This window comes from Coregonus lavaretus (assembly GCF_964263955.1).
Source record: "Coregonus lavaretus genome assembly, chromosome: 28".
Lineage (NCBI taxonomy): Eukaryota > Metazoa > Chordata > Actinopteri > Salmoniformes > Salmonidae > Coregonus > Coregonus lavaretus.
This window is the reverse complement of record NC_140015.1, coordinates 28342036-28357267: the sequence shown is the minus strand read 5'-3', so window position 1 is coordinate 28357267 and position 15232 is coordinate 28342036. Positions and strand designations below refer to the sequence as shown.

Here is a 15232-nt window from a genome sequence, read left to right as displayed (position 1 = left end):
GTTCATTAACCAATAATTAGAAAGTAGGTTGGACCAGAGCACCTTTTTGTCCAATGTTTGTTTGCTATGGTTCGGTCACATGGGTTATTGCCCCGCCCATTTCCGCATTTACAGAAACAGGTTTGATATCTGCAAGCGAGGAGAGGAGCATATAATTTGTTATTTTATATTAACACATATTTCTAATTGTGTATTCATCAGTGATGTTATCTTAATTTGTAAAGTCTGTTTGCTGACCAAGCCGAAATAGTAGAAATCCTGCACGCGACTCCAGTACTTTTGCCATGGAATATGAATAGCTGTAAACTCAGTTTCTTTAACTCACCTGCTGTGTAGTCATATAGATTTTTCACTCAAATGACACTCGACTCACTTTGCAAATATGTGGTAATTAAATGAGATCAAAGTGAGTAGCCTGGAGAAATTAAACCACCACCAGGCATGACCGTGGAGAAACCAGCCGCAAGTGTTCGCACCTTCGGCGGCCTTAACATCCTGGGGCACCTGGCGAGTCTGGGGGCTCACCCTCCCGCAGTGGCTTACTCCATGACCACCCTGGGAGCAGGCATGATGAACAGTATATTTAGCTTCTACTATGTCAAGCTGTTCCTCAACAAGTACAACATATCAGAGGGAGCTTTCCATCAGTCACAAGTGAGTACTGTACTACAGTAACAGATACTGTAAACTTTATGGGCATTAGGTAGCCTAGTGGTTAGAGCGTTGGGCCAGTAACTGAACCAAATTATTATTTATTAAACAGCAACTGTAGCCGTAGGGCCCTATGACTATTATGTACTTGCATAATAGTAGGCCTACATTGTACACTGCCCAATAATAGTATGTCAATTCAAAATGGGAATAACTGGCTTGATATGTCAATGCTCAATGGTAGTGAGGAAAGTATGCACAATGGTATTCTTGGCCATGCAGCTTGCTCACACTTTTATTAAGTGGAACGAACCACACATGACAGCATATACAGTCCTTAGACATGTAATTTGGGCAATTGTGCAATATTAGCAACTTCGAGATACACATTTCTATGCAAACAAGACAATTATTATGTCATCCTTCTTTGTCATCTCTTCATCCTGACAGGTGGTGTACATGGTGTGGAACGCAGTGAACGACCCTCTGTTCGGCTACCTGCAGGATAACTCCCGCGTACCATGCTGCTCTCAACGTCGTCTCTCCATCTTGTATGGTGCTCCCTTCTACGCACTCGCCTTCCTGCTCGCCTGGTTCCCATGGCGAGAGTACGCCCCCGGCGACTGGATGAGCGGCGTCCACCTAATGGTGGCGTTGTGTGCGTTCGATGGGATGCTGACGTTTGTGTTGCTGGCACAGTGCGCCCTCTTTGCAGAGATATCAGGCCACCACCAGAGCAGACTGAGACTCATCAAGTACAACCAGGTAGAAAAGGGAGGTGTTTTGTGAAGTGTTTCTTTTACAAGTTTCATTTTAGCTGTATAAGGTATTTATTTTGTTGTCTGAAGTCAGTAAAGTGTTCTCACGTTTATCTCCTCTTCCCCCTCCTCTCCCCAGGTGGCGTCCCTTATAGGTTCCTCCAGTGTTCTATTCTGCGGCCTCCTCTCCCAGAACATGGATGACTTCCCATCCTTCCAGGGCTTCACTGTCCTGGTGGCTGTTCTGGCCTGTGGCTGCATGATCTACACAGGCCTACACAGTGAGAGCCGCTTCGACACCAAAGAGTCAGCACCGGGGTCAAACGACCAGGGTTCTGGCCAGTCAACTCTCTCCTTCTCCTTGGTGACCTCTATGACCTTGCAGATCATTACCAATAGGGACTTCCAGCTCTTTGTGCTCATGAACTTCTTCCAGGTCAGAAAAAAGACTGGGATAAAGCCGCTCAATGGGGCCACAGAATGTGGGCACATATCACTTGGTTTGTTCTGTTAATGGGGATATATGAGTGTGTACCACATCTGACCATTACATTTATATTTCCTATCCATTGCACTTTTTCCAGGTCTTCATGGTGGCATTCTATAATAACTTCACTATGATCTTCGCCGAGCATCTGATACCCCCCAACGTGCTGCCATCACTGGCCAAGAGCTTCATGTATGGAGCTGGCTTTATCTGTCCTCAGGTAACATACCGCAGCTCAAAACCCTTTATACTGAGTGGAGGGAGTCACTAACCTCACTCAGCACCACCAGTGTATTGCATGGAGTGCCTTGCCAAGTGCTGACCACACATTAGACCACCTATTTTCTAGCATTGCCTTGTTGATTTATTCCCATGGTGTTACTTACTGTACTGTACCTTACTGTCATCTCTGTGGTGTGTCTCTCTCAGTTGGTGGTGCTGAGCAGTCAGAGCCTGCTCCACGGCCTGGGCTACTACAAGATCATCCTGCTCACCTTCTACGTAGAGGCTGGCATGGCTGCCGTCATGCTGGTGCTGGGGCCACATCACTACTACATTCTGGCATTCTTCCTGACCGCTAACATGTAAGAAGTTATGTTATCGAATTGTCATTGTAATGTTATTATATCATCTATTTATATGTTATTGTAGTCACTGTCATTAATGACAGTGATTGTCCACATATATCAGTGTCAGTTATGTAATTCAGTAACATGATTTGCTCCATGAGTTGGATATACAACAGCGCCATTTTACAACTGTTTGCTTTATCACACAAACACTTTAATTGTAAAAAAAAATTAATTACAAAAATATCTTTGTCGCCATTAAGGGTCCTTGTCCAGGCAGCCTTCAGTCTGTTTAACCTGCCTCTGGCTGACATTATCGACTCAGACCTTCAGAGACACAAGCGCAGGTAAACCCAGGTCTGCTGTGTCACAGTTATAATAGTGCCACATCAGCACACAGTGAACTCCACCCGCCCAGCCATCCATTATAGACAGACAGTAATAGAACACTACTCCCTCAGGGGTGTCGGCAGGTAGCTTAGTGGTTAAGAGCGTTGTGCCAGTAACCGAAAGGTCGCTGGTTCTAATCCCCGAGCCGACTAGGTGAAAAATCTGTCGATGGGCCCTTGAGCAAGGCACTTAACCCTAATTGCTCCTGTAAGTCACTCTGGATAAGAGCGTCTGCTAAATGACTAAAATGTAAATGTAAAATGTTCTGTAGGCTAACACTGAGCTTCATAGGCAGTGCTACAGTACCTAACAGCCTCCCTTGTAAGGGCACCTACCTAACATTACAAAAGTAACTGAGGCTGTATGTACTTTGTAGGGCACATTAAGTATGTATTGATATTAACCCACCAAAGTAAGTGTGGAAGAGGTATGCTATTTGGACTTCAATTGTAAAATGTTACAATGAATGTGCATCTCTAAGTCACGTAAACACAGTGATGGATGTAAACACTAGCAAGGGTATGACTAAAAATGCCTTGAGCCCTTGATGGAAAATATAAATCCAATCATTCTAATCCATGATTAGTATTGTCATTGTTATATCCTCCTTATGACATCAATGTAAGTGGATCAAGTATTAAAGCCTTGTTGTGTCCTTTCCCTCTGTGTCCTCTACAGCTCCCCCCTCTCCTCCATGGTGTTTGGGACCAATGCTCTGTTCACTAAACCAGCCCAGTCTCTGGCTCCTATGCTGGTGGTCTCCATCCTAAACCAGTTTGGCTACGAGAACCTCAAGGACGCTGGGAGGGATGCAAACCCCAGGTAAGGGCTGCTGGGAGGGTTGCAAACCCCAGGAAAGGGCTGCTGGGAGGGATGCAAACCCCAGGTAAGGGCTGCTGGGAGGGTTGCAAACCCCAGGTAAGGGCTGCTGGGAGGGATGCAAAACCCAGGTAAGGGCTGCTGGGACAGATGCAAACCCCAGGTAAGGGCTGCTGGGATGGATGCAAAACCCAGATAAGGGCTGCTGGGAGGGATGCAAACCCCAGGTAAGGGCTGCTGGGAGGGATGCAAACCTCAGATAAGGGCTGCTGGGAGGAATGCAAACCCCAGGTAAGGGCTGCATCTCAATAGTCTAAAATGGCCTCTCCTTATCTCCTTTTTGCTAATGTCGTAGAAATATTTGACTCAAAAGTAGTCAACTTAAAAATATTTCTCAAGAGACTGGAGCTTGTGAATAAAAAAATTAGACTTTTATTATTTGCATAACAAAGCCGAGCTTGCTCCATGGAGCAACTGCTTGCCCTGAACCGGAGCTCTCCTTTTATACAGACACAAATGCATAGTCAACATACATAGTTACTTCTCTCTATGTAAATGAATAACATATTTTCATTATCACATGTTGGCTACTCACGGGGGCTACTTGCGCTTCTCTAAATGGGGCCACTGTATCTTATTAGTGGCGTGACTGAATTATGTACATACGTACATTAAAGAACAATCACACTCTGTATTGACTATATTCACTATCCAGACATATATCTGAAGTACAAAGTATTAATCATGTTCATTCTGTTTTACCTTTATCATTTCATAACACATTATAAAACATATCAATTAATACTTAAACATGGTTTAAACATGTCATCCGTAACCCATTCTCAACCACATACATTTAAGCATTTATCATTTACCATCCTCCCTGGCCCTTGAGATTATGTGCATGTGGCTATGTGTCAGGTCATAAGCACGAACAAATGATAACACTAGTTCCATTGTTACTCTAATCTTCACACAGCCACCATGAGGAGTTGTATCTCCATCACGTCATTGACATACCCAGACCAGCTGCAGGGAGTTATGAAAAACACATAAATGTCTCTGCTCTGTATTAACCCTTCAACTGGTTCTCAATCCATAAACATTTAAGGTATATAGGTGTTTCATTCTACCATATATTCCCCCCTGTTGGGACTCTATAAGTCCCAACCAATAAAACAAAAGTTAACATAAAATGAGTGTAAGCATGTGCATATACTTATTCTTAGCCTTGCCATCTGTGGTTACATGTTTATAAGAATATATATTCAGACCAATGTATCTTCCTCATTGTCTGACCCATCCTGATGAGGACCCAGAGCCCAGTCAGGTATTGGTTACGAGTCTGGAAGGTTTTCCTCTAAATTAACCTCCAAATTGTTCTATTGAGCTTTGTAACCATTGCTCCCCTTTTTGTTTTGTTGTAGCATTTCCAATATACGTGGTAGTATCCTAACACATCAAAATATATAAGAAATAAATGCAACTTTGTTTTAACCATAACATCTAGGACATGTTAAGAATAGTGTCAACATCTTTAGCTTACATAACCTTTTTTACCCATATCACAATTATTATAACAATCAAAAGAATCAATATCAATATCTAATCAATTAATTGCAATGTCAACATCATTAGTTATTAACATTAATAACTTATTCAAATCAATCAGTCACCTTATAATTCATAGTCATTATCAGATTAATTACCCAAAACAAATTTAGAATGACAATTCTTAGTTATTCACTTTGGTTCCATCATTCAAAGTTAAATCTCTCACCTTGGCACATATTGACACTGGCAGAATGTATATTTATACTATCATAATTCTAGCATTAACTTCCTCATAACGAGAATTACAACAGATCATTATCTTAATGCATTCCTAGTCTAAATTACTATAAATTTAGCAGTGTATAATACCTCCTTAATCAACATACTCCCTTACTCTACCGGCACTCAATCTTCTGGCGTCTTCATTATGTTCTTCAGATAGCTTCATAGTTCATCTTGGATTGCCCATGTCCCAATTCCAATGTCACACCTGAGCCGCCCCACCTCCACCATCATTCTGTTTTGTCCATTTGCAAACCAGTATACCCAAACTACGAAGAACGTTGCATTTGCATAGACCTCTCTCCTCCTGCTCACTCCACATGGACTCCTGTCACATTCTTGAGAGAAAAGGCACAAAAGAGAAGGCAATTGATTGCTTTGATTTGATGCTGGATTCAGGTCTCCTGGCAGAGGTGGTGTCGGACAGGAGCGTCTTCACCGCCTTTGTTGTTCCTCTTCAGCCGGGTAGAGGGTTTTTTGTTTTTATTGAGGTTCACACCGCTCTGGACCGAATTATTTCTACTATGCATTATGACACCATCCGTAATAACATCTTGAATGTCTGGAATCTCTCGGTGGTCTGGAATCTCTCGGCGGTCTGGAAGGTCTTGGAAGTCTCGGTGGTCTCCTAGTCATCAGTTCCCTCACTCTGGTACAATGGTTTAGATGATACCCGATCACGCTCCCCTCTATCCGTACCGCCGTTGGTGTAACCTGGATGACGATGTATGGTCACATTAGCTGTTAACCTTCCCCATCACTAGGGTCTCCAGATCAGCCAGAGTCCCTCTCAATCTATCGACATCAGTCTGCGAAGAGTGTCCTTCTATCAGCTTACCCATAGGGAAGCTTGGAGTTACTGCTGCAAAGACACAAGCACAGACACACACAAAAGACAACAATGCTACCCAATGGCTGAGGTTGGAACACTCCTATAGTGGGAAACATGGATCTAAGTATCTGTCTCCACCACTTTTACCATCATTAAGGTAGCCAACAACACCTGGTACAGGCCCCTCCACATAGGGTCTTTCCAGCTCTTTCTTCTGTAGTCTTTTGCCATCACATAGTCTCCAGGGCACAGAAAATACTCAGATTCTCCTACTCAGTTGGGCAGAGTTATCTTCACCCATGAAAAGAAAATCTGAAGAACATTGTTAGGTTAGGTGAGACACAGTATGCTTCTTATGTCCTCTCATCCATCAAGAGAAGCCTTGAAATGATGAAGCACACCTGCTACCAGCTTGTTGTAGTCCACTTATTTCATGCCTCCTATCACAAAAACAAAAAAGATTTAACCTAACCAATAACACATTATTACTACTGCTCATATCCTTAATACACCTTGCATATTTCCCCACAAAACCATTATAAAACATTAAAACCTCTGTAAGCCCAACTTCCCCCCTTGGACACATGCATCACATCGTGATTCATGTGTTAAAAAAACAAAAGAACAACAATATTGCCTATTAAACCAAAAATAATAACTAAACTTAAAATGACAACCCTTGAGCATATCTTTACTTAACTGTATCCCATAACACTATTCAAGGAATACCTCTCCTTCAGGACTAACTCTCTCACTTCATCCTTGTCCTGTTTGGACTAATATATATATATATATATATATATATATATATATATATATATATATATATATATGAATTTGTCCAAATTATAAACTTCTTCACAATTATCCTTATTATATCTAACCCCCTAATTCAGCATGCCTCTAGAATTTACAGTGTGGATGATCAGGTCACACTATAAAGACAGGACAGATTTCAGAGGTCATTGAAATCATTCAATGAATTGTTTCATCCAATAGTATACTACTCATTAATAACCATCAAGACATTTCATAAATGTTGTATCCCGAGTGTACAGTAAGTCCTTAGTACAGCGCTTTTCAAAATAAATCACACACATTTACTTATCCCTCAGTAAATAAAACCCCAATTACATGTGTATGCCCCTTTTAAGATATTTCACTTCCATCCCGTCAAAAAACCCAAAATAGAAATAAAAATCCTATACAGCTAACATTTCATACTAAGTAGTTTGTTTGTGGTTATTCGAACACCATATAGTAAAACAATAAACAAACAAAAAATGGCCAGGCCTTATTTATTTTGGTAGCTCCCTAATGACAACCTAAAAATAAAAGTACTTAATTTTACTAACTAGTTCCACCCTAACCTACAGACTTTTTTAACATCCTAATGAGATATAAAGAAATCCCCATGTTCCTGGAAGAGAAAGTATACATGTCGTTAACATATAATCAACAATCCAAAGATAGTAATTACACACAAAACATCATACATATATCCCCAGTCCTATCTCATCAACAATCATTCGTATCAATCTCACTCCTCAGAACTACTCCATAAAAAGATTATATCAAACCTTTGAAAAATTAAAACCACTCAAAATTCCTCTGAGTTTACAATGATTATATCCTCTTTAAATCCCATCATGATTATTGAACCCCTACATCTGCTCCTTGTGATCCCATATCAAATAAAGCATTATCGTTTACATTATCAACAACCTAGGAAATATCAGTAACCCCTTTTATTGTTCCTAACTTCCCTCTAAATGTCTTCCCTCCAATACAATCACGTACACCGCTTAAGTAAGACTAGATATGTTAACCCCAGCATCGATTTTAAATTGTTTGATACGTCGTGTCCTACTTTACCCCTAACATAATATTATAGGAGACTCCCATCAATCCTGGAAAAAAAATTTTTTATCCCACTTAGAAGACACTAGATAATAACACGTTTTATTAAGTTAACTACACCTTCCACTATAAACCTATAACCCATTTTTTGTAATTTAAACATCGCAAACTGTTGCATTGATGTTTTTAAAAATATAAACCTATTGTTTCATAATCCAAAACCCATAAAAAGATGTCTACTTAATCCATTAGGTCAACAGCAACAACTACCTCCCATCGTTCAATGTACCATAAACAAATGATCGTTATCTGAAGTAATGAACCATCGTCATAACTCACCGCTGTTTAAACAAACTATATAATGTCATAATAAAATGATCAATGATCAAATATCGTTCCTTATTCAACTATCGAGACATGTTCTTCATTAGTAAATCGTCTCCACAAAGCAATACTACCTAATAACATATCCTCATTCTCCTAAATATAAATAATTACTTATATTAAACAATCCCATTCAACATCAAGTCAACCTGTCTCATCACCCAATTAACTTACTTATTTTTTAAACCCTCTACAATATCTATCATACTCTACTGCTAATTTTCCTCATAACGGTACCTCAACAGATGACAAATTATTTTACATTTATAGTAAAAACCAATAAAACATCAAATTCACCGATATGCAATTTTAATTAATATGTTATCCTATCCGACATGGATTGGTAGGACAACATATTTCCTATAATGTTATCAATGAAACCAGTAATTCACGTCAATAGCATCAATGTAAAAGATTTGCTTTCTGTCCCTTACTGGATTCGAACCAGGGACCCTCTGCACACATCGACAACACTCACCATCGAAGCACCGCCACCCGTCGCTCCACAAAAGCCGCGGCCCCCGCAAAGCAACTACTTCCAGTTCATAGAGCAAGTGACGTCACCCAACGAAAACTGCACTAGCTCTCACCGCTAACTAGCTAGCAATTTCCTGCCGATAATATTCAACCTCCTACGACTTCCTACAAAAAATGCGATCCTTGTACACCTAATGTAACCCATAATGTCCCTTATAGCGCTCTCACGTTTCAGCAAGCCCCAATGGTTAACACCTGCAGACAAAAATGGAAATTCTTCAATTTTTGCTAGCAGACCTAATAAAACACACTTTCAAACAGCGTTCTGCATTTACCTCTATCATATGGTTTAAAAACGAACTTAACAACATTAACCATCCTAAATTGCCGTAGTAACGTCATGTTTGGTTCAGTTTATCTATTACCATATAAGACATTCACTTCTCCATGCGTCGTAAACTATATCCTATTTCTCTTGTAATCAACTAAAATCATAGCCACGCAATTAAACCATCACTCCGCCATTATCAGAATGAATGAGATCTATTCAACTATCCTTTCTAAGTAAGCTACAAGTAACACCAAACACTTGCTGTAGTTTACCATCATATATTGAAATCATCCATTTATCACGATCCAATTTATTTATAGACATATTCCACCATTGTCACTCGTTTAATCAGCAAAACCTTATTCAATGTCCAAAAAAATTACTACCACGCACTCTTCTCTCCATACCCGTTAACATTTTCACATGTTAGTCATTTAGCTGATGCTCTTATCCCAAGCGACCCACAATTAGTGAGCTCATACATTTTTATACTTATACTAGCCCCCCTTGGGAATGGAACACGCAACCCTGGCGTTGCAAGCACCGTGCTCTACCAACTGAGCTACAGAGGACCACAGATGAGCGTATAGTGCATTTTTCTGATAATGTTATAATTGTAGCCTATTGCATTACTTTAGTTTAAAATATAAGTTTGTTTATTCAACAAATCTAGAACCCACTATAAATTGGTGCTATTCCCTCAGCATAATAGCCAAAGCTCCTTGCATCCCCTGGTTCACATAACGAAAATAAATTATAATTCTAGAATTCACCAACTATTCGCATACATCACTGGTGTCACGCAAACTATAGAATAAAGTAATAACAATTAGAATTTGTCAAATAAATGTTTTCCATCCAACTATTCAAACTTGCTTCAAATATCTCTTTCAGCTTGATACAGTCAAGCAAGTACGACTCTCTTTTACCTGGAAACTAGTTCATGGCATTAGTAAAGTCTATTCACATCCCAACAATAACTACTAATATATGTATATTCATATTATTAAAAGACCTTACTTTCATTCCAGTCTACCTAAACAATTCAAATTATGGCCATAACTATCGCAATTGCCAGTCCGCTATTCAAATGTATGTAACTGTCCTTTCTGATCAGACTATAGACACTCCTCCCTCTTTCCCGTTGAATAAGTGAGTCCTTCAGTCTGAAAAGACGCAGGCTGCTAAATCGTCCAGTCTTATCCTGACTGCTCCGTCAATCTAAACAACCCACAACCATAGTTGAACTATACTTAGAAAACCTAGACTCTGATCAGCGATGCAGAATCTATGCTTTATTGAAAAGACAAGTTAATCCTCCTTTATTTCAATGATAATGGTCAGTCGTTTTAGTATCTGGCACATACCACACTTTATCAGAAAATAGCTTTGAAGGACACAGATCTCACACGCTCAACGTAAATAACTTAGCAGTCAACAAGTCAAACCCCACATTCATTGATTTGGAAACAGATCTAACGACCTAACCAAATGAATTATATTTTCCCCTAATATACTACAATTCCTTGACTATATCACCTCTGCTTCTGAAATAATAGATAGTTTATTATAATGCTTAATTCCACCACATGCTCTATGTACTTTCTCCCATCCCCACGTACGTCTACGTGCAAGTCAACACCTATAATGTTATCCAATCCCTCGTAATAAATTACACTCCCATAAAATTCATTATATTCTAATATATTCACATCTACCAAACCATTCATGTTTCTAATGATTCTTTATTGCCACAAATCAATTAATCACAATCTAGTCTCAGCGGAACGAACAACAAATTACCCAAATCCTTCCCCAGTCATAGAATCCTCCCAGAATCGTATATGCTGGTCACTATTCACTGATCTTACAAAATTCCATGACAGGCATTGTTGTACGAAACTCCAAGATATAATTTACAAGAAAAGCTTATTATTCCAACGTGTATATATATATAATTATCATACACACCTCTATATCTCATCATTCAAACTTTAGAGTGCGACTCATTTACACCATTATACCACTCTTATTCCATATTTATACAATGTTGTTCTCAAACGCGCTTAATTACTATTTGTATAACCTACAGGAATATTTTATTCTACCAAAGAGCCCAAATTTGGAATGTTAACCCTATCCCAGTTATTATTTTACTGTAGTCAATTTATCATAATACTACATCACCTCTAAAGTTTCCAAATATAATGTCAGAAACATACCCTAAAAGATTGATCAAAATACAATGCATAGACGTCATATGATCACACCGGTACACGTGACCTGTTCCTCCAACAGGATTTATTCTACCCCTCCTGGTAACGTGAATTTTATACACTCAGTTGGTCAATGAATATCCACGCACCATTTATTCTTCTCTTTCCTAATGTGAGATTGGGCACGCCCTTTCTCCATCAGACAGAAGCTTCAAACGACCTCAAATATATTTCCTTTCCTTACAGAAAGGCTATTTACTTGCAGGATTTCTCACTCACACAGATGAGCAGCCACTTGTACCCAAATGAATCAGACAGTTTAATGACTCACAGTAGCCCAAGCAAACCACTCATCCACATGATCAGACCTACTCTATTTAACACTTTCTCTATATTTTGAAGCCTTAGTGACTGTTTATCCCGTTCACCTACTCAGGATGACTGGTGTTAACTCCAATTTATGTCACCTACTGAGGATTACCTATCTTTTTACCTGATCAACCCTTTCTGATTCACTTCCCCGACACAAGAAAGACGATTTTATACAGGATTCTTATTTATTTAGCCCCCTAGGTGATACACTTCCTCGACACACCTGGACTTCTACTACGCTTTCCTAAGCAACCTGTAAATTCTGCCCTTTTTTTTTCTGATACACTTCCTCGACACAGAAAATAAGCAGTATTGCACAGGATTTCTGCCTACCTAAGCAGCCTATAAATGATACACTTCCTCGACACGTTTATAGCGGTATTCGCAGGACTTTCTAACATGTTATTGTCTGATCGCTCAACCAGATGGACAACCGCCCGTGCCGAAATGACCCAGACAAAGCGATCAGCAGGATGAATCAAATGAATTGAACAGACGGTTCAGACGAACAACTGAGTGACATCGACATGTATTCTTAAATTCAAAAGCTCCCAGTCTCTAATTTTCTGGTTCTTAAATTTGGAGAGACCTACTTGGTTTTCTGCAGCTGAGGCCGTGCCCCGGATCGAACCACACAAACTTTATACTATATAAGTAAGAACTTGGCTTACCTATTAAAAGCGGCCGCTTTTGTTTGTATGGTCCGTCCAAGCCATTTCATAACTGCAGATGTACACCATCTCTGGCCCCTGTTGTCAACTCCTGGCAAGCTCGCCAATTATGTCGTAGAAATATTTGACTCAAAAGTAGTCAACTTAAAAATATTTCTCAAGAGACTGGAGCATGTGAATACATTTTTTTGACTTTTATTATTTGCATAACAAAGCCGAGCTTGCTCCATGGAGCAACTGCTTGCCCTGAACCGGAGCTCTCCTTTTATACAGACACAAATGCATAGTCAACATACATAGTTACTCCTCTCTATGTAAATGAATAACATATTTTCATTATCACATGTTGGCTACTCACGGGGGCTACTTGCGCTTCTCTAAATGGGGCCTCTGTATCTTATTAGTGGCGTGACTCAAAAAATTATGTACATACGTACATTAAAGAACAATCACACTCTGTATTGACTATATTCACTATCCAGACATATATCTGAAGTACAAAGTATTAATCATGTTCATTCTGTTTTACCTTTATTATTTCATAACACATTATAAAACATATCAATTAATATTTAAACATGGTTTAAACATGTCATCCGTAACCCATTCTCAACCACATACATTTAAGCATTTATCATTTACCATCCTCCCTGGCCCTTGAGATTATGTGCATGTGGCCATGTGTCAGGTCATAAGCACAAACAAATGATAACACTAGTTCCATTGTTACTCCAATCTCCACACAGCCACCACGAGGAGTTGTATCTCCATCACATGTCATTGACATACCCAGACCAGCTGCAGGGAGTTATGAAAAACACATAAATGTCTCTGCTCTGTATTAACCCTTCAACTGGTTCTCAATCCATAAACATTTAAGGTATATAGGTGTTTCATTCTACCATACTAATTGTATTATTGTGGTGAGAACTGAACAGGTGAAAGTGAAGTCCCTATAGACATCCATTTTGCTTGTATCTGACCTGTCTTCAGATAAGTGAGGAGAGGAAGGCACTTTAGATTATCAAGAACGACCATTTAAAATCCTGTTCAGTGTTTTGCATTATTAGCAATAATCCATGTTTGGAGCAGCATGCAAATTAACTTTAGCCTGACCAAACCAGTCTTACTGTTACGGCCTTGTGTATTTTGGGGCTGTAGGAGTAGGAATGAGAGTAGGAGTAGGAATGATCTAGGATTGGTTCACTGCCAGCGAGTCACCTGCTGAATTAAAGTAGCATTTGATTCATTTCAGGTGCAGATGTCACACATTGTTATCCGTAGTTGTAGTGTTTGACAACTTGCTGGGGTTATATCTTGAACTCTACTGTTACGCTTACTGAGATGACTGCTTACTTCCCCTAGTGGTGAAATAACCGCATTGACATGTTACATTAATTGTGTCAGTGAACCAATGTACGACATGGTAGTTAATTATACGCTACTTTAATGTGTCTCTATCGTAGTATTATTAGATGTAATTTTTTATAAATTGTCTTGATACACAGACATACTGGTTGAATTCATGACAACATATTTCCAGTAGCTCCTCTATGTCTTGTAACATATCCTGTACTGTCTGAATAATGTCCTACTCCTCCCCTGCAGTGACTTGGAGGCCCTCCACACCACCATGTTCTACCTGGTGTGTGTGGTGCCCATGTGTGTCGCCGCCCTGCAAGTCTTCGCCTGGAGGCCCTTCTCAATACGCAACAGTCACACCGTGGACACCAAGTATATCGACGGCTGAGTCACTCAACTTAATCTCTCTGTCTATGCTGACTTTTAAGACTTGACAGGCTGCTGCAGCACTCCTAAAGGGAACATGGTGGTGTAATGGCAGGAGGGTACTGCAGAAGAAAACTCTCCATCTGTATGTGTTTATTATGTTTGTCGGTGAACTTGTCTGGTGGTGATGAAGGGAACGGTACTGACCCTAACTCTGGTATCAGGAGCACACTACCTGAGCCTGCTATTACTCTATGCACTATGTAATAATATGATGTTAGTTACTGTGAAAACTGTATGACTTAACCAAGTTTATTGAGGGATATATTGTAGCATCAGATTACTTTCAAATAGGTTATTAGTTTGCAGACTTTGTTCTCCAAACAAATTGAATGTAAAACAGATATTTTCTTTGACATAGTGTATACATTGTGTATACTACATACTGGTATCATGGGACCTGAACCATTGTGATGTTGTGCCTTTGTCTAAATAGTTAATACCAATCAAATATGCTATTACTTTTCATTCAAATTATTTGCATTAATTTGTTGGGGAATGTTTTCTACAAGTCTTTTTACACTGTTTCCATTTTAATTAAAAACAATAAGCCTTCATTCAAATAACTTGCACATGTTATTTACGTTGACTTTTTAAACTGAAACATGAACCAAAAAAATCTGATATTCAAATAGGCGGACTTCAGATTCAGTACAGGGATTTCCGTTTTTCTTTCTGATTCATTTAAAGTTAATCAAATTGGGATTATTTTTGTCTTGTTACTCTCTCCATATAGCATGTTTTCCATTTTAAGCTGCCTGAAGAGGAAAAGGCTATACGGACACTCCTAA

General features: G+C 39.4%; 1 protein-coding gene across 1 annotated transcript; it reads left to right on the top strand.

The window, feature by feature from the left end:
• Positions 1-94: 94 nt before the first annotated feature.
• On the top strand, positions 95-15001 carry LOC311103329 (transmembrane protein 180-like). Its single transcript, XM_084144880.1, has 8 exons — positions 95-654; positions 1102-1416; positions 1549-1845; positions 1994-2116; positions 2326-2480; positions 2729-2812; positions 3534-3677; positions 14262-15001. Exons 1-8 carry the CDS (start codon positions 442-444, stop codon positions 14401-14403), a joined length of 1473 nt encoding a protein of 490 aa, XP_084001006.1. The 5' UTR covers positions 95-441; the 3' UTR covers positions 14404-15001.
• Positions 15002-15232: the final 231 nt, after the last annotated feature.